The following is a 19,811-nucleotide window of genomic DNA, read 5'->3' on the forward strand; positions in this document are numbered from 1 at the left end:
TAAAAATCAAGAAATTGTAAATCGAATTTTTCATAATTTTTACTCTGCTCCGATAGGAAAGACAGAATATCATTCCTGCGATCGATGAAAGTTTTGTCTTTGTTCAGGTGTTGTTTGATTTCTAATCATCGCTAAAATAATAGCTTTAGTCTACCTATACTTCTGATACAATTGGATGATCGATTACTCCTTGGTGGTTCTATCAATATTGGCTGAGAACCTCGAGAGACTGTTTGGTCTATCATCGTCTTGATGGATGGTACATGCGATGGCCAATCGATTTGCTTTATTGCATTTATCTTCTAAATTGTACAACACAATTTGTGCCATCGCCCCTTAATAAATACAATTAGTTTTTGAACAAGGTATATTATTATCGATCAGACGTATAAGTTCAGCTAAATTATTTGTAACCACCATTTGAAGGTCACAGGTGAATTTATTGCCTATTTTCAGGGGACTTGTATCGTAGAATTAATCAGTTTTAGAAGTTATTCCCTTCTTCGACTATTTCATATTAAATTACTTACTTGTAGTTACCAAGCGATATAAAGAGCAGAAGATCGACAATAATGAACTTATCGTATTTTTCTAGTACGATCTTTATTTTATTCTTTATTTTGTATCTATATTTCTGCAAATAAATGGGAAAAGTTTAATAAACAAACAAGTCATTTGTCAGAGGAATATTACGTGTTAATTATTTTGAGAGACGATTCGTGGATAAATATTCACAGTGGAAGAATCAAAGATATTTGGCTGACACGTAGCTGACTTATTCTACTTCCAGCCTGTCCCTCCTCCAGGTGACTATAATGGTATAGCTATAATAAGGAGAAGACAAAGGGCGAGGCATGATCGCAAACATCCCCATAGCCATGTAATCCACGAGCTGGTCACTTCAATACCAGATTTCAAAAGGTTCACATCAGTGTTTCTGTGCTACTCATTTATTCTTTCCATTCAATACTTCGAAGATATATTTGATATTACAAAGTTTTCCCAACGTTTCACCAAACTTACTCTGGACCGTCAACGTTTTAATAAATTTTGTCATCTCGAATGACATTAAGTGTACGAAATGACATCGACTGAAATGGAACCAGTAGTAAAGGTCAACGCAACGTCGAACATCGAACGTTTCTTTATCGAACAAAAACAGAAATGCGATGGATTGACGACAGAATGTAAGTCTATTAACGTGACTAATGTTTTTTATATTCATTTTCTTCTTTCCTATTTCAAGAATAAAAAGGGAACAATGAAAGTTCCATGAGAAAGACAAAAATCGTGGGTGTAAGAAATAATCTTTTAATCGTCTACGTATCTTTAACAAATAGATCAGAACATAACGTCACAAAACGCAACGTTACAATCTCGCCATTGCCCGCCACATTTTGATGGGCTACTTTGCTGGTCGTATACCGAAGCCTCAACCATCGCCATTCTACCTTGCCCTCCTGAAACTGGCCTGATATACCAGTTAAATTCCGCAGCGAACAATTTGGAGTCGAATGTTCGCGTTATAGCGATGGCTACGAAAGCTTGTCTTCCAAATGGTCAATGGTACACAAATTACGACAATATTCCCGGGAGTAATTACAGTTTATGCGAGTTGTCCGACGAATTCACTACTCGTTACCTCATGGAGACCACCCTGGAAATAGATGAGATGACCGACCCTCGAGACTACAGAAACTTTGAATCTTTTCTGTTGGCTGTAAGAATTTTGAGCTTACACTTGTTTATTTAAAATTAACTTATTTGAGATTATTTTGTTTATATTTTTATCGCGTAAAAGAAATTTTTGCTAACTTCCTCGCAAAAGGAGATTACATCGCTAAAGTTCACAAGTGAAATCATTCCTTTTCGTAACTTTCGCAATTATTTCTGCCATTTATACCGTGCACTATAATTTTTTAAAACATCCGTTCTATTTAATATATTTTATAGTTATATTTAACCGACGAATTTTATATTTAATAAAATTATAGAATTAATTATAAAATTAAGTTTTTCAAAATGTAGTTCTATAGATTTAATTTCTGCCTTTGTCGTAGAAATGGCTGCCTATCGTCAGGCTCGTCTCTCAAATCGGCTATACCACATCTTTCACTATGCTGGTTATCGCGATGATCATTTTCTCTCTACTCAGGTACTCGACTAATTGTGTTTCCTTTCTTGTCTCGGTTCTGGTTGTAACAATCGATTGCCTCGCTTAGAAAACTCAGAAATCCCAGGAACAGGCTTCACATGCATCTGTTCGCTTCTTTCATAATGAGAGCGTTCATGGCACTGATCAGAGACTGGATCTTCGTCGATGGCATTAGACGGACCGTGGACGTTGTTTATCTCGACGAGAAAAACGCTTTTATCAAGCAACGAAACGTAGGCATGTCAAATACTCGATTAAAAGTGATAGTTAAAGTGGAAGAGAAAAATTGATGGAAATCGATGTATAATTAAGATAATCAGTTTCAGACAATGATCTGTAAGGGCATCACGAGTGTGTGGCAGTATTTCATCGTTGCTAATTATTCTTGGATCCTGATGGAGGGCTTGTACCTGCATAATCTGGTCGTTTGGGCGTTTTGTGCGGATAGTTCAGCCATTAATTTGTATATTTTACTGGGCTGGGGTAAGATTACACAGACGTAATTTATTATACGATTAATTAAGTACATAATTATTTGACGACGTTGCAAGACCATTCGAATACATTTCAAAATTAAGATAAACCGATACGATGTCGTTGTAAAATTAATTCAAAGCCTTTGAGGGTGGTTTCGAGATCAAACCAAGCTCATCCGACATCTTCCCAAATTTACATCAAAGTAATTTAGAAAGTCATTTAAGATTGGATATTTGAAAATCCTTCGAATCATTTAAAAAAAAAAACATTCAAGGTCGTTTAAAGAACCCTGACATGCACACAGTAACATATCACGTGTTCAGTAAAAATGGCCTAATACACGTTAGAAATACAAAGGACAGGAATAGGACCTGATTTTTATTTGTACAATTAAGGATTGCCTGTTTTCGTGGTTGTTCCTTGGGTAATAATACGAGCCACGATCGAAGACACATTTTGCTGGACCACCCACCAAAATCCTTCTTTATTTCTTCTTATAAGGATCCCCATCGTAATATCGATTTTGGTAAGTGACGTACCTTTGAACGAGAAATTAGGCTCGTTGATTTAAAAGAAAAGATTGTTATAAGAAGATGTTATAAGAAAATATCTGCAAATAAGTATTATGAATTAATAACGTAATGGACTATATGTTATTAGTTCAACTTTCTGCTGTTCCTCAACATTGTACGTGTCCTGTTCATCAAATTCAAGACGTCCGTGCATTTGCAACGGAAAAAAATGCAGTACAGGTAAATTTATAACTTGTACTCTTTCTTTCGTACTGATTTATTGCTGCTCGATGCGTAACTTTTTGTATTGAAGATGAAAGAACGTACTTTTATTGCGATATAAAAGAATAAATGGATTATTACAGTGAAGAATATATAAATTTGTTTCTCTTACACAGTAGGTGGGCCAAATCTACTTTGGTATTGGTACCCCTGTTTGGTGCTCACTATACTCTATTTCTTGGGCTCTCCTATCACAAGGATAACCGCGTGGAACTGGTCTGGCTCTTCTTCGATCAATTCTTCGCCTCGTTCCAAGTACTTCTATTATTAGACTTAAAAAAAAAAATAAAAATTTGTAAACTAAAAGTATGTAAACTTAGAAAATAAGAAAATGCACCATTTCTTCAGGGTTCTTTCGTGGCACTGCTTTACTGTCTGCTGAACATCGAAGTTAGAACGGAAATAAAACGAGCCTGGAGGATAAGATGGTCGAAAAAAGCGAACCTCAGCTTGTCAGCGTCTCGAGAATCAAGAAGAAGAAAATCTACTCGCCAATGCAGACAATCGAACGATTATGATCATCCAACAGTCACTGGTACCACTGCGAGGAATGCATTACGATCGAATGATTATTGGCCAAATATGCTAGAAGTGGAGACAAGATAGAAACAGCTTTAAAAAGAAACACTTTTATATCTGCGAATTTGATATCTTTATATCCAGCTTTTTTGCGTATTTTATTTATTTTTAAATCTTCGGTAGATCGAAGTTCTTCTATGTATAATAATTAATTTCGTATTACAGTATAATTATAAATTTTACAGTTGGGCGTATTTTAATTCTTTTTTATTTTTGTAATTAATAATACGTAGCCTTTAGCTTTATGTATTTTTATATCACTTCATTACAACCAGGAAATCTTATCGTTTAAAGAAAGTTCCAATGTAATATTTTTAACGTTGAGGAGTGTGTATTGTACAACTATGATATATTTTATGCAATTGGTAATACAATGAAAATAATTATTCCTATCATTGGTACAGTGCATATATCTTTATTAAAGCACAACTGTCCAAGAAAATACGTGACTTTTTCAACCGATAACGACGACTGCATGTTCCTATATACCAACAGGCACTGAAATATCGATCATATTGTTCCTGACGCCACCCTGTTCGTGCTGCACCCTCGCGTTTATCGCTCACTTTGCGACGTTTGCTTTTTCAAGAAACAGTTTTTTTCATTCAAAACTCTCACCAGATTCCCCAATTAATTTCTTTTCTTTTCTATATTCAACTCCTTCGATATTTCTCAACCCGTTGTCATGTAATATCGCATATACGTAATATCGTGTCACACACGTGAGAACGAAATTTGATTACAGTCCAAAACGGCTACATTAAATCTGTTTATTTCCATGAAAAAATGTATTTACCGACGCTTCAAAAATTTAATCCTTGTCTTTTATTCACCTTCTCCTTAATTGCTATGTTCGCCTTTCAAGTTGTCCATCTCTTCATTCAGTTCTCTACACAGTTATACAATTACTCAGTTACAATCTATCCAACACGCAAGAAACGCCAAACGAGTGTATAATAGATAGATAGAGAGGAAAACCATAACAACCCCATCTTTGAAATTCGTTCCTTTGAAAAGTCGCGTGGCAAAAGTCACGTGCCAGAAAGGGGTGAGGAAAGGCGTCGAAAAGACAGGGGTTGAGTAACGAAGCGTGAACTATGTCATGACATGCGCGACCAGAAGAAACATTAATCGAAAGCCGAACAATTCAAGTGCGGTTCGCCTCATCTCGTCTCTCGTCACGAGGATGTAATCTGCAACACGTGTTGCATGGCATAATGTATATTATATCGTCGTGTGAATGTGATTATTCGGAGCACTGTTGAATCCTTTATCGTCGAGCCCTTGTAATTTGTCAGAAGAATTTGTGTAATTTCTGCACTTGTATCTCGTAGTTGGATAAACCTTTTTACGTTAAAAACTTTTTATTTGTGTTCCTTTTTACTGTATTGTATAATATCTTCTTTCTATTCTCGACAAAGAGGAGTTTCCGATTTTCACCTGTTTCAGTCTTGCTCTTACGTAAACGAGCGAAGAAATTTTTAATGATTCCAGGAAGCTTTTAACATAGAATTGAAATGAGAAATAGCGCGTATCAATAATAATTTGATTATATTTCGCTCAGACTCGACATATTTTCTTACGTTAAAGAGATACGGATGCATCGAAAGTGACGCAAAGAACGGAGAATTAATGACGAATATTGAGTCCTTAAAGCGAACTTAATAAAACATCGTAAGAGGAAAGAGAGTGAATGCGGATGTTTTTAGAGTAGCTGTCAAAGGAAGCACGAAATGTCGCGAACTCTTTTATTGCGTATCTAAAAGAGATCGAAGCAAGTAGCGAAAGAAAAGGAAGAAACATACACTTTGTTGAAATCAATTTCTCTTGCTCCAGAAGATATCAATACAAAAAAAAAAAAAAAAAAAAAAAAAAAAAAAAAAAAAAAAAAAAAAAAAAAAAAAAAAAAAAAAAAAAAAAAAAAAAAAAAAAAAAAACGGAGAAACAAAACCAAAGCATACAAACTGCTGCTTCGCGTAAAATCCTCCGATCAGAAACGCACAAGTTGGACGATTCTAAAGAGACGGAAGAAAAATACACTTTGTTAAAATCAACTTCTCTTTCTCCAAAAAATACCAGTATGAAAAGACGGAGAAACAAAACCAAAGCAAACAAACTGCTGTCAAATAATTCAAGGTTGTATGACGACCACTATGCCTCGCGTAAAATCTTCCGATCAGAAACGCACAAATTGGACGATTCGGAAGAGAAAGAAGAAGAATGCACCTTGTTAAAATCAATTTCTCTTTCTCCAAAAAATATCAGTATGAAAAGACGAGGAAACAAAACAAAAGCGTAGAAACTGACATAAAATAATCCAACGCTTGCCTGACAATCACTATTCCAAATTTCTCACCTATAGTCCTCCGATCATGCACGCAGAAGCTGTACAATTCGCATGATCGATAAAATGGTCCATCCATTCCCGTACTCGTATCCACGAGGAGCAGAAGCGTCCCATGGTCCGTGACAGCGACGCGATGGCGACCGGTTTGGGGCGGTCTCACACCCTGTTTCTCGCGATACCATTGGAGAATCAAGGGGATGCTGCACGAGAGAGACGAATGAACAGAGACCGAACGATGAACGACGAAGGGATGTTTTCAGGGGCGTGGTTTCAGCAACATCGAGATGATCCTTGAAATCGTTCCTCGGGGTGCATCCTGTCCACGCGACAGCCAGAAATCTTATCAGAGACATCGTCTATCTCGTCGAGTAATCGTGTTTGACTGATTCACAGGGTGAAAGGTATTTTTATGCTTGGATGTTTTTGTAAGAAAAAAGGTTTTGAAGATACAAAGCATTGAATACAGTGGTGTGATATGTTTTTGAAGTATGTAAAGAAATTGATAATCTGTGAGTGACGGTGGTCAGTTGAAGTCTCAAATAATACAGGTGTAAGTTTCTAAATTAGTTTAAAAGTTTGATTAATAGGAATTGTTATGTTATATCAATAGGAAGAGAGAGAGAGAGAGAGAGAGAGAGAGAAGTAAACATATCGAGAAAACTTTGCTTTAGATTCATAAAGATTTTTGATGTGTCATCGAAGTGCTTTTTCAGTGAATTACTATGTTTACTATAACCTGGATACGTTTAAAGATAATTTAAATAATCGTTCAATTATTAAATTTGTTAAATATTCGTTGAAAAATACATAGTGTGAGCGGAAAGGATAGTGTCGAGGTGTAAAGAGTGTGTTACAATATTCCTTTTGGCAGATACATTTACTCCATACGAGGTATAATACAATTATAAAGAACGAAATACTTTTACAGAGGGAAGACAGTAATTTTTCGACGTTAATTATCGGCGAAGGAAAAATGAATTATTTTAAAAAATTGGAAGACTTATCGAAGACGGGAATAGAAACTGTGCAGTGATCGTTTGGTGAGTTTCTAAACTTTACCTTGCTTTCGCTTGCTTTTTAATCAGAATGTCAGACATCTAAAATCGATTCTAATTATAAAAAATGTAATAGAGCGAAGAGCCCGCAACTCGAATTCCGATACATTCGTCGCAATAATAAAATTTGCATGAAGAAGGTGAGAATTGAGTGGGGGGAAAAGTTGGCAATAAAAATGAAACGGCATCGAAATCTGGCAAATTTCATGAAATATTGAAACAACCGCGAGAAAATGTCCATACGAATTGCCGGTTTACCATAAGAATCAGATTGAACGAGATCGGGGGTTGTTCTGTGTAAATAATTAAAAAGGGATGGGTTGCGTGTCACGCGGACGAGCCAAGTTTTCCTGAATAATACAATGACACTTTTCGTCGGTTTCCATCGAATTTCTCGGAATTTAAGAGCCCCCTGAGCATCGAAACTATTCTTTCTTTCATAGCATTCTGTTTGCCTTTGGTTTTCCTCGTTTATTCATCCATACTACGCCTTTTTCTTAAACCGATTTCCTTCAATTCTATACGCTTTGCATCTACGGAACTTTTAAAGCACTATTCAGGTATTATCTTTTTATTTGATATTTCACGATAAAGAAAATTTATATGATTGGGCGTGTGCGTTAGAGAAACGATTAACCCTTTCTGTTGTCCGTTGCACTTGTTTTCACGCGTGTGTCGAATACGTATGGCAAATATTTGACCAACTTATTACGTTTCCCCTTTATTCCGAATTTTTCCTCAACGCTTATTCCCTTGAGATTCGATTACACGTCAACGGGCAACTCTGAACATCGTCGAAACGACGACAGAAACTGACAGATTATTTATTAATCTATCTTGAATCTACACGATCGAACGATATATTACGTTTCAGGTTTAAAGCACGAAAATGGATGCTTCACTGGCAATATCCGTTCTCAATAATTCGAGTCTTTATCCGCGAAGAAATTGAATGTTAATTTATTAAGGAGAAGGAAGAAGAAAGGAAAATTATCTTTCTTCTCGCAAATTCCTATTGATCGAAGGCAAAATGGCGAATGGCGGTCACGGTGTGGTTGTAAACGGGGTTGGTGCACCTGGTGCTGGCACCCTTTCGAGGGAAGAAAGACGTCGACGCAGAAGAGCGACGCAAAAATATCGAACTGCACACGCCACGAGGTAAAAGTTGCGTAAACATACCTGTAAATTATCTAAATACCTTTAATTATCGTTAATTATCATCATCTCCTATTAATCTCCTATATTTAATGTATTTAAACTTGCATTTTTACACTTGCTGCGTCTCCCTGTATCACCTAGATCGCTTAAAGCTTCCAATTTTGATCGAAAGATTGGTATTTTATTAACTTTGGCTAACAAATATTTTGTAATCTCGGAGAATGCTGCTTTATTATATCATTTGAAGTATTTGTTACATAAATGTTACATAAATTACTGGAAACTACTTTAACCATTTAATTTCAAACGCTTCCTCGATTTTTTCTTCTTGAACAATCAAGATCTCAAGTATCAAATATAAACCTTGAATTGTTAAAATTAAAATAACAACAAATTTTCAACGAATATTTTGATACCTTCGTTGCGGAATTGGAACTTTGCATGTTAACTATTTATTCGTCACAGGGAAAGGGTTCGAGTAGAAGCTTTCAATTTAGCCTTCGCAGAGCTTCGGAAGCTTCTGCCAACTTTGCCACCGGACAAGAAACTCTCGAAGATCGAGATCCTACGACTGGCCATCTGCTATATCGCCTACTTGAATCACGTCCTCGAGGCTTGAACCGACCAGGAGTCACTCTATTTTTGCAAAACCTAATCCTGTGTCATCCGGCATGACACTTCAATCACGGCAGAAGAAAGTATAAACCTTCCCAGTTTTAATATTTTATTAATATACATATACGTAACTCGATCTTTTGTAGATAATCGAATTGATAGGAACTTGTAACAATTAATCTTATTAATGCGATATTTATGCTGCAAATGTATATTAAATTAATACGAATCGCTTTATCACTCTTCTTAAATACCACGAAAAGATTGCGATTAAGAAACACTCTCATAGAAGCTGTGTTTATCGTGAAATATTTTATACATTTTGGATATTCCAATCTCGTTTCTTAATTTCCCACGTAAAATGAAAATAACCAGGCATTTCTGTTAAAGCGTTAATAAGACTTTGTTAAATGATATTAATATTTTGTTGACTGACCGTTTTATATAAAATCTAACAATTTAATTTTATGCATGAAAACACGACGAATTTTTCTCGTGACCGATCAACAATGCGTTAAAAAGCGATCATCTCAAATTTATAGAACTAATTTCTCGTAAAGAAGAACCTGTTCCATGATAATTCCTATCACTGTCATAGTATTTCAATCGTTTCGAGTGTCGCATACTCGAAGGATATTCAAGTGCAACTATTCGAAATTGCCCGGAAGAATGACCGAAACTCTTAAATCAATCTCGTTCCGTGAATTAGCCCGATTCCCGAGGGATCTTCACGCCCCACGAGTCCACGTATCCTAAATTCTCCGTTCTGTTCGCATAGTCGTACAATCGAACTCACCGAACCTCCCTATTTACCGACCATCATCGAACGAAACAGACTTTTCGACTGTAACACAACGAGGCGAGCTGTAACTTCACGGCTCGTCGATTTCGCTTCTCGTTTCCATCTTTTTTTCTGCAATCCATTTCCACGAAATTCGACGTGAGAATAATGGGAGTGGAATTTTTATGGAGTTTTGCTTGGTCAAAGTGCATTATGATAATGAATCGCACTCGATTTTCTTTGCGAGGGAAGGATCTCTCACAAGGTACAATGTTAACTTTCTGTTTTCGTATATTAGTATATCCTTAGGTTGCTGTGTTCATCGTTAAGAGAATAATTAAATAAGGATAATAAATAATCAGGCGAGGCAACGAAGATGATAAAATAAAACGATCGTAAAAAGACGTTGAACCTTAGAGGTTGATCAGAACACGTATCGGTTGTCTCGTGAGAAATGAGATAAAAATAAGAAATATTCCATTATCCATTATGGTTCTCTTTTACTTGTGTTAGTCTTAAACGAAGCTCTACAAATTTCATTTTTGCTTTCTCACGAATTTCATGCGAAAAAGTTTCTTTACCTCGGCGCTTTCGCCACGACATCCTCGGAACTGAGAACGCTTTTGCTACACAAGTTGAAACAATTTCTGTTAGTAAGGAAAAAATATACGCGCAAGTATTCCAGTATTTCATACAGATAATATATAACACGGCGTAGAACGTATGAATGAAGATAATGATTTTATGTCATACTATATATGAGATAATTGAGGACATATACATATTTATGTACGTTATAAATAAATTAAATTAACTAAAATATAACATTCTGTATTCGATTACAATAGCAAAATCAAACACATTTGGGACGTTAATAATTTTTCACGTGTACCGGATACTATTATTTGATTACATATTAGTGCAATCTCTTGAAATGATCATAAGCACTCGAAACTATATTAATCGATCATCACTCACGTCTCGTGCATAACGCATAAGGTCAAGGCAAGTTAATACAATTTCTTCGTTATAATTCCCTATTCATGAAACTCATTCTCACTTTTAATAATTGCATATCCCATACTTGAGTCGCTATTACATTTAGTTGCACGGAGAAACGAGTCACGTTAATGCCGCGTGTATATATCGATCGAAAAATTGAATAATTTTTAACATTTTCTATGTTAATTTCTATAAATAGATTAAAATAGAGAAAAACAGAGAAAATAACGATATTGAATCGCATGATTGCACTTCCGAACTTCATAGATAGATCCAACTGAGCATCAATTCAGATTTATATGTAGCTGACTTTGAAACACGTTGCTGATTGTTGCGCCTTCTGCCATTGCAATTTGTCTACAAATATAAGATATAACACATAGCATGGAGTATAACATAGAAAGTGCCATAATCATTGCATACATAATCATAGCGATCGTTGGTCTGTACCGATCTAACGTGAATACGTAATGAATCTTTTTTTAATTATATAGTATAAAGCATCACACTGTTTCTTTTGAAAAATAAAAAAGTATATTTGCTGGTGTCTTTATTATTTTATATTTTAAGAAGTAAATAAATAATATAAATTAGTGAAGTATTCATTTTTAAAACAATTAAATATTTAAAAAATTATCTCTAAGAGGATTTAATCAATTTACTAAAAGAAAAAGATGTTTATTTATTTGACATATCTAAAACAATGAAAATCTATTCACTGAATATAATATCTGGCTAGAGCGAGTATAAGAATATAGAAATGCAAAATGAAATTTTCATTCAAATTGTACACTGTAATTACTTTGGTTCTTTTCGTTTATCGTTCAGAATGCATTGTCTTATCATACAAGACATATCTGATCTGCATATGTCCTCTACGTGTCCGTCTGCAGAAAAACTGATAACATCAAGACGTGCCCTTTTCAACGCCATTCAAACGTTTTTCTCATGCAATAAATAATTTTACTACAACGTGAAGTAATAAAGTAAAATGATGCATTCTATTCAGAATGGGCTATATCACATGCCAAATGTCCTCCTGTTTCCTCCATAATATTTACTTCCTATCTGACCACGAAATTTAAACATATCTTAAATAATGCAGTTGGAAGTGTTAGTGGAAATTAACATAATTTTTCGAGAGAAAGGTTTAGCGCGACCTATGTGGTTCTCGAGCACAGAATACGACGCAGGCAGAAAAAATGTTAACCTTTCGTCCTTGAACTTCAAGATCAAGTTGAATTTTGTGGCAACCTTTCGCGTCAAGCTCCACCAAACCGAGAATGTACAATCACGCTGCGGAGATTTTGACTTCAATTTTGTTTCATACCATACGCCATACCTAAAGGATAAATTAAATTAAATAGAAAATATTCTGATATTCCATGTACGACGCAATATCAATTGAAACATACCCAGTACATCACCGATTTTTCACATATATTTAATAAAACAATTAGTGCAATCTTCTGAAGTGATCGTAATCGTTGGAAAAAATATTATTCGATCGTCACTTATGTTCCGACGATATCTCGTAAGGTCACGTCAAGGTAAATTATCCACTTTTCCTCCGTCACAATTTCATAGATTACATTATATTGAAAACATGAAAACTTTTCTTATATCTAATAATTGAATATCCGATATTCAATATATCCGGGAATCGCTATCACCTTCAGTTGCATAGAGGAATGAGTCACGTTAATATCGCGTGTAGATATCGCGCTGTAGAACGTTGAACAATTTTTAATATTAACCACGTTAATTTTTAAAAATAAATTCAAACAAGTATGAACAATTACAGGGCAACGACCAAGATAATAACCGTATTAAATACCATTGCGATACTTCGAAACTTCATAGATCCAGTTAAACATAAATTCAAATTTATATGCAGCTGGATTTTGACAACGTTTTTGGTTGTCTTCTTTCCTCCCATCATAATTTACTTACAAATAAACGATATAAAACAACACATGGCGTATAACATAGAAAGTGTTACATACATGTTCCAATATATCATCCATGATCTTGGATACATAAGCATAGTGATCATTGGCCAGTACCAGTCTAAGGTAAATTTTTTCAATTATTCAGTATAATTTGTTACTTTCGAAAAATGAAAAAGTACATTGCTGTATATTTATTTCCTATTCTATATTTGTAAGCAAATAAATAATATGAGTAGACGAAGTATCAATTTTTCAAATAAGATGAATTTGATTTATTTGCTAAGAAAATGTTTATTTACTTGACATATCTGAAATAATCGAAATTTATTCACTGAATATTACTGCGAAAAAACTCGAAAAGGGAAAGTTACATTTTTACGCACATTAAACGATTCAATCGCTTCTAAATTTTTCGTTTATTATTCAGAATGCATTGACGTTGATAGAGCGTATTGACAAAGTGGACGAAATTTTCAAGGAACTAGGAATTGAAATCGAGTATCGCAGTTTGTTTCGTCACATGATGATCGTCGGATCATTCTGGTTATTAAATGCGGTCATAATATTTGCACTTTTCACAAAGATGTTAATACATCACTCCGCACTGTATACCACAACATTACTTATATTTATTTACTGCTACATTACGAACGCCCAATCAATCATTTTATACGACTACAACACTGCCGTATAGTACGTAAACGATCTTCTTTAATAAATTCATTTTCCGTGCACCTCGAAGTTTAAACGTTGCTACTTTTTGAAATTCTTTTGCCGTTACAGTTGGCTAGGATCGCGATTTAAAAATATAAACCAGCTCATGAAAACGTCTATCTTGAAGAATTCTCAAGTAGAAACAGAGGATTCCGATACGGAAACCATATTCGAACCGAGTCATAATTTTCGAAACAGATTTGAATCGGACAATTGGTTGCCCGAACGAACTGTAAAAGTTTTACAAGTAAATTCCACTAACAACACTCGGAAGTTAAAACAAAGGTCACTGTCCGACGATAAAATTCGTTTGCTTCAACAAATCAGGTAAATAAACGTCGAATTAATAACAATTACAGCCACAGGATAATGGCAAGTATAAAAACACGGAAACGAAATTATAAAACAATATTACGAGACGAAATTGTCTTTGGCGATTAAACCTATCGCACCATTTGACCTTTTCTTTTAATTCTGAATCGAGAGTTCGAGAATTCTTTTGTAAAATGTATCTGTAATATAAACTTCCTTTTGTCGTTTGTCACTACATATTGTTACGAACTTTTGGACAAATAAAAAGATTTGAATATTTGCCAACTTGAAGATTCGTGCATCTGCAAGTGTGCAACGTATCGAAGATGGTGAACCAAATATTCAACGCCCAAATATTAATATACACAACCGTGATACTGCTAAATTGTAGTATATCCGTCTACTTCTTGTACATGCAATTCTCCAGACCACTTAATCGCATACATTCAATAGAATTACTAATCATGTACGAGTTGAGCTGCGTGTTTGCTGCACTGAAAATCCCTCTAATGAGCTACGATTGCGAAAATACAATGAGACAGGTGAAAACTTTGTTCTTCAATTCTTTTAATCCCACTGCGTGGGCCGATCTTCAGCAAAACGTATTTTCCTGTTATACTGGAAAATTTCGTTAATTACGAATAACAGTGTATTACAATTGGTATATTATCGTTAGAAAGAATGCTACTAATTTATTTCCTTCGAATACTGTCGGTAATATACACTATCACACATGCGTTAATTTAAACAATTTTCCACTATTTATTTTCTCAGTAAAAGCAGGTTTCTGCAATAGAAACAATTTTCATATTTTTGTAGCGTGCGTACCAGTCGATGAAGTCATAGTTTTGTGAAATCTTTGCCTGATTAACCATTTGCTTGAGCTCACCAAGTTGCATTATTTTCTGTGACAAGAAGTAACAAGTTTCACTCGATCGATTTTCAGGCTAACAAAACGATAGGACTCCTCCACGCATGTCCTGTGGACGAGGGAAACGCAGAATTAATAGATGAGGTAAAAAAAAGTGAGATTTCATTAATTTACATACTAAAAGAAATTATCATAAATAAAGTAGAATTAATCTATTGGTAGATCCTCCAATTTTCATGGCAAATATCGTACACGCAACTTGAAAAAACAAAATCGGTTCATTATATATTAAATTATGGATCCGTTCGTTACGTTAGTATACTTCTTTACATGGATTTGTTTCTCCTTGAATTTCATTACAGATTTATTCGTATAATTTTTACAGTGTCTCAACTTCGTAATATCTTACTTGGTGATGATGATACAATGGAGCCAGTACTTGATAAAGAACGATCCAATGATAATCACAAACAAAACTACCACCTTCCAAACGTTACAAGAGAACACGAGCATAGTAGTATAATAGTATAACTTTGGATACTTTTCGATAGCGACATGTTATGGAATTATAGAAGACACACATAAAAACTGTAATTAAACATTAATAAACTGCACCTCATAAATAAGACTTCTTTTACACGATCACCTTAAGATCCTAAATCGTTAAAGGTATGTTCAGGTACGAGGTGCAAGATACAACGTAATAAAATTTAATGGAAAGATTCTTTGCTCTTCGTCCCTTCAACATTTCATCATATAATGATACATAAAGATTGAAAATTTTTGGATGCTTTTATTTCGTTATGTCGTTTCGAAAGCATAATTTATTAAAATATGCCAGAAGCAAATTGTTTCTTGCCACGAGCTAGTTAATATTTTCTTATATGAAATAACGAGATACATCGAGAATAGTGTTTGTATACAAAAAATGTATGTTTGCCAACAAAATTAATAACATCAGAGCATTCCCCCTTTAACGTCATTTCACCGTTGCTTGAAAGGTTTTTGCCAAGCAGTAAATGATTTATTTCCTGCTTTCTCATTAATATTATGTTATTTACTTTCTATCTGACTGTGACATGCAAACATATTCACACCATGCAATACCAATTGAAGCACTCCAAGAACATTAACAATTTTTCAAGAATATCGAATGCAGCAATACGTGCAATTTTCTAAAGTGATCGTGACCATTCGGCATTATAACCATTATTCTACCATGAAGTACCATTTGTCGATAACGAATGAAATCAAACTAATTGCTTTTCCTACTTTATAGCTTCCTACATTCCTATGACATTCTATTAATGAAACTCCGTCTTACTTCTAATAGTTGCATATGCAATATTTGAGTCGCTATCACCTTTAGTTGCACAGAGAAACGAGTCACGTTAATGCAGTGGGTTAATATCGTTGAAGAAAAGTTAAAAAATCATTCGCGTTTTCTAATATAAAAGTTTGAAATATAAAAAATAGATAAAAGAAAGAATGAAAAATTACGAGACAACGACAAGGATAATTACCATATTGAATTACATGGTGGCACTTCGAAACTTCATAGATCCAGGAAAGCACCGATTCAGATTTATATGTAGCTGGATTTGGAACACCTTGTTAATTGTTGTGCTTTCTGTTTTCACAATTCATGCACAAATAGAAAATATAAAATATCACATGGTGTATAACATAGAAAGCGTCACATACATGTTCCAATATACCACGCATGTACTTGGATACATAAGTATAATGATCATTGGTCTGTACCAATCCAAGGTGAAAACAAAATCTTCATTTAATTATATAGTAATGAAATTTTTAAGGAAATTTAATAATTCGATTACTTTTGTCTTTACTCGTTTATTATATCAGAACGCATCGGCGTTGGTAAAACAGATGGATAAAGTGGACGAACATTTGAAGAAATTGGGAATTGAAATCGAGTATCGCAGTTTGTTTCGCCATATAACGATCGTCGGATCATTCTGGTTACTAAATGCCGTCGTAACATCTGCAATTTTCATAAAGATTTTAATACAAAACATTTTATCGCCTCCGGCAGCATTTATTACCTTTGCTTACTGTTACATAACGAACGCCCAATCCGTCGTATTATACGACTACAACACAGCGATTTAGTATGTAAACAATTAAAAGCAGATACTGTTCATCATCTGTACTATCATCTTTCATTTGATTATATTTGATATTTCCATTACATATTTGTTTTGAAATATTTCAAAATAACTCTTTTTCCCTATTTTTCAAAATTTTACCGTTGTTACAGTTGGCTAGGATCGCGATTTAAGATGATAAACGAGCTTCTCGAAACGTTCCTCTTGGACAAATACAAAGTAAAAGCAGCGGAATCTAATAAGGAGACCATCTTCGAACCGAGTCATAATTTTCGAAATAGATTTGAATTGAACAATTGGCTGTCCAAACGATCTTTAAATGTTTCAGAAGTACCTACGACGAGCGGCATTTCGAATGTAAAACAAGAGATCGTCCAAGATAAAGTTCATATACTTCGACAAATTAGGTAGATAAAAATCGAATTAATAAAAGTTACAGCAACGGATCGTTGTCCGTTTTTTATGTTTTCGATGAAAAACATAAGAAGAAACGGCGACGAAAGACATAAAGCTATTTTATAAAACAAAATTTTATTCGTCGAATAAACTTATCGTATCATTCGATACTCCCTTTTAATTTCGAGCTAAGAATTTATAAATTCTCTCGTATAACTCAACTCAAATTTAACCATTCATTTGTCTGTCAGTATATATATACAGTCAGTATATATTTTACGTATTTCGACAAAAAAAAAAGTAAAAAGTAAAAGTAAAAAAGGAAAATTCGCAAATTTAAAGGTCCCTGCATCTACAAGTGTGCAAGGTATCGAAGATGGTGAATGATATATTCAACGCCCAAATATTAATATACACGATCACGACATTGCTACATTGTACTATATGTGTCTACAGCTTGTACATGAATCTTCAGAGAGGACTGAATTTTATAATAGATCAATTGGACATGACATCGATTTATATGTTGGATAGCGTCGTTGGTGCCTTGAAGATCGCTTTAATGAGCTACGACTGCGAATATACAATGACACAGGTAAAAAATATATTTTTAATTCTTCAACTCTGCTGCGTTGGTCATGTTTCACCAAATCATATTTTCTTAAATTATGAATAATAACTTGCTATTTGGGAATCTTTAGGAAAAATACTAACAATTAATTTTGATTCGTTTCAAAGACTATAATACATACCACCATTCGTAGATCCATTTTGAAAGGCTTTCATTATTCGATTTTCCAATAAAAACAGATTTCTCTGCAGAACAACTGTTATATTTTTGTAGTATACGTGTCGATCGGCCATGTCATATTTTTATGAAACGAATATGTTGTATGTTATAAGATGTTTACGTCCTTCAGCAGGAATGCACAAAATTTTGCCACTGTTTTGAAAAAGCAAGTAACAGAATTTGACACGATCAATCGATTTTCAGGCCAACAAAACGATAGGAAACATCCACGCGTATCCTGTGCACGAAGGAAACGCGGAATTAACAGATGAGGTAAAAAATTGTAAATTTTATTCATTTATAGATCAAAATGAAATTATCATAAGTAACGTAGAATTAATCTATTGGCAGATCCTCCATTTTTCTTGGCAAATATCGTACACGCAACTTGAAAAAACGAAATCGGTTCATTATATATTGAACTATGGATTCGTTCGTTACGTTAGTATACTTCTTTACATGGATTTATTTCTCCTAGAATTTATTAAGTATTAATACGTTTACTTTTTACAGTGTCTCAACTTCGTAATATCTTATTTGGTGATTATGATACAATGGAGTCAGCACTTGATACGGAATAATCCAATGACAATCACAAACAAGACTACTACCTTTCAAACGCTACAAGAGAACACGACCATAGTAGCATAATAGTATAACTTTGGATAATTTCGATAACGTCGTGTTATGGAATTATAAAAGCCACGCATAAAAACTGTAATTAAACATTAATAAACTGCACCTCATAAATAAGACTTCTTTTACACGATCACCTTAGGATCTTAAATCGTTAAAGGTATGTTGAGGTACGAGGTACAAGATACAACGTAATAAAATTTAATGAAAAAAACCTTTGATCTTCGTCCCTTCAACATTTCATCATATAATGATACATAAAGATTGAAAATTTTTGGATGCTTTTATTTCGTTATGTCGTTTCGAAAGCATAATTTATTAAAATATACCGGAAGCAAATTGTTTCTTGCCACGAGCTAGTTAATATTTTCTTATATGAAATAACGAGATACATCGAGAATAGTGTTTGTATACCAAAAAATGTATGTTTGCCAACAAAATTAATAACATCAGAGCATTCCCCCTTTAACGTCATTTCACCGTTGCTTGAAAGGTTTTTACCAAGCAGTAAATAATTTTAAAGTAATATAATGTGAAAACATAAAGTAAAATGCTTCATTCTATTTAGAGTGGTTAGGAATAATTTCCTATTTTCTCATTAACATAATGTTATTTACTTCCTATCTGACCGCGACATGCAAACATATATAATGCATCAATGCAAACATATTCCTGCCACGAAATAACAATTGAAACACTTCAAGAACATTAACAATTTTTCAAGTATATCGAATGCAGCAGTAAGTGCAATTTCCTAAAGTGATCGTAATCATTCAGAATATAACAATTATTTTACCATGAAGTACGTTGATAACGAATGAAATCAAACTAATTACTTTTCCCACTTTATAACTTCCTACATTCCTATGACATTCTATTAATGAAACGCAGTCTTACTTCTAATAGTTGCATATGCAACACCTGAGTCGCTTTAGTTGCACAGAGAAACGAGTCACGTTAATGCCACGGGTTAATACTGTTAAAGAAAAGTTAAAAAATCATTCGCGTTTTCTACTTGAAATTTAAAAAATACATCAAAGCAAGA

General features: G+C 34.1%; 4 protein-coding genes across 4 annotated transcripts; all 4 read left to right on the forward strand.

The window, feature by feature from the left end:
- Positions 1–36: 36 nt before the first annotated feature.
- On the forward strand, positions 37–4,129 carry LOC122570720 (secretin receptor-like). Its single transcript, XM_043733489.1, has 9 exons — positions 37–1,187; positions 1,341–1,720; positions 2,061–2,155; positions 2,223–2,388; positions 2,476–2,638; positions 3,028–3,158; positions 3,293–3,384; positions 3,543–3,681; positions 3,775–4,129. Exons 1-9 carry the CDS (start codon positions 1,082–1,084, stop codon positions 4,030–4,032), a joined length of 1,530 nt encoding a protein of 509 aa, XP_043589424.1. The 5' UTR covers positions 37–1,081; the 3' UTR covers positions 4,033–4,129.
- A 2,555-nt stretch (positions 4,130–6,684) lies between these two features.
- Positions 6,685–10,631, forward strand: LOC122571205 (helix-loop-helix protein 1-like). Its single transcript, XM_043734649.1, has 4 exons — positions 6,685–6,902; positions 7,281–7,392; positions 8,282–8,565; positions 9,031–10,631. Exons 3-4 carry the CDS (start codon positions 8,438–8,440, stop codon positions 9,182–9,184), a joined length of 282 nt encoding a protein of 93 aa, XP_043590584.1. The 5' UTR covers positions 6,685–6,902; positions 7,281–7,392; positions 8,282–8,437; the 3' UTR covers positions 9,185–10,631.
- A 2,308-nt stretch (positions 10,632–12,939) lies between these two features.
- LOC122571204 lies at positions 12,940–15,335 on the forward strand. The gene is made up of 7 exons (XM_043734648.1): positions 12,940–13,038; positions 13,343–13,608; positions 13,699–13,956; positions 14,234–14,483; positions 14,888–14,956; positions 15,035–15,124; positions 15,198–15,335. The coding sequence occupies exons 1-7, from the start codon at positions 12,940–12,942 to the stop codon at positions 15,333–15,335; spliced, it is 1,170 nt and encodes a 389-aa protein (XP_043590583.1).
- Positions 15,336–16,486: 1,151 nt separating this feature from the next.
- Positions 16,487–18,840, forward strand: LOC122570593. Its single transcript, XM_043733092.1, has 7 exons — positions 16,487–16,585; positions 16,682–16,947; positions 17,097–17,351; positions 17,683–17,935; positions 18,335–18,403; positions 18,482–18,571; positions 18,644–18,840. Exons 1-7 carry the CDS (start codon positions 16,487–16,489, stop codon positions 18,779–18,781), a joined length of 1,170 nt encoding a protein of 389 aa, XP_043589027.1. The 3' UTR covers positions 18,782–18,840.
- The last annotated feature ends 971 nt before the right edge of the window (positions 18,841–19,811 follow it).

Source organism: Bombus pyrosoma, linkage group LG9 (genome assembly GCF_014825855.1).
Source record: "Bombus pyrosoma isolate SC7728 linkage group LG9, ASM1482585v1, whole genome shotgun sequence".
NCBI classification, from domain to species: Eukaryota; Metazoa; Arthropoda; class Insecta; order Hymenoptera; family Apidae; genus Bombus; species Bombus pyrosoma.

Bases quoted from the DNA above. Each gene is read 5' to 3' on its own strand.
- LOC122570720 (XM_043733489.1), top strand. From the start codon at position 1,082: ATGACATCGACTGAAATGGAACCAGTAGTAAAGGTCAACGCAACGTCG. The intron at 1,721-2,060 runs GTAAGAATTTTG...CCTTTGTCGTAG, and splicing joins TTGAATCTTTTCTGTTGGCT to AAATGGCTGCCTATCGTCAG. The intron at 2,389-2,475 runs GTAGGCATGTCA...TAAGATAATCAG, and splicing joins CTTTTATCAAGCAACGAAAC to TTTCAGACAATGATCTGTAA.
- LOC122570593 (XM_043733092.1), top strand. From the start codon at position 16,487: ATGGTGTATAACATAGAAAGCGTCACATACATGTTCCAATATACCACG. The intron at 16,948-17,096 runs GTATGTAAACAA...CCGTTGTTACAG, and splicing joins GACTACAACACAGCGATTTA to TTGGCTAGGATCGCGATTTA. The intron at 18,404-18,481 runs GTAAAAAATTGT...ATCTATTGGCAG, and splicing joins ACGCGGAATTAACAGATGAG to ATCCTCCATTTTTCTTGGCA.
- LOC122571204 (XM_043734648.1), top strand. From the start codon at position 12,940: ATGGCGTATAACATAGAAAGTGTTACATACATGTTCCAATATATCATC. The intron at 13,039-13,342 runs GTAAATTTTTTC...TTTATTATTCAG, and splicing joins TTGGCCAGTACCAGTCTAAG to AATGCATTGACGTTGATAGA. The intron at 14,484-14,887 runs GTGAAAACTTTG...ATCGATTTTCAG, and splicing joins GCGAAAATACAATGAGACAG to GCTAACAAAACGATAGGACT.
- LOC122571205 (XM_043734649.1), top strand. From the start codon at position 8,438: ATGGCGAATGGCGGTCACGGTGTGGTTGTAAACGGGGTTGGTGCACCT. The intron at 8,566-9,030 runs GTAAAAGTTGCG...TATTCGTCACAG, and splicing joins CGAACTGCACACGCCACGAG to GGAAAGGGTTCGAGTAGAAG.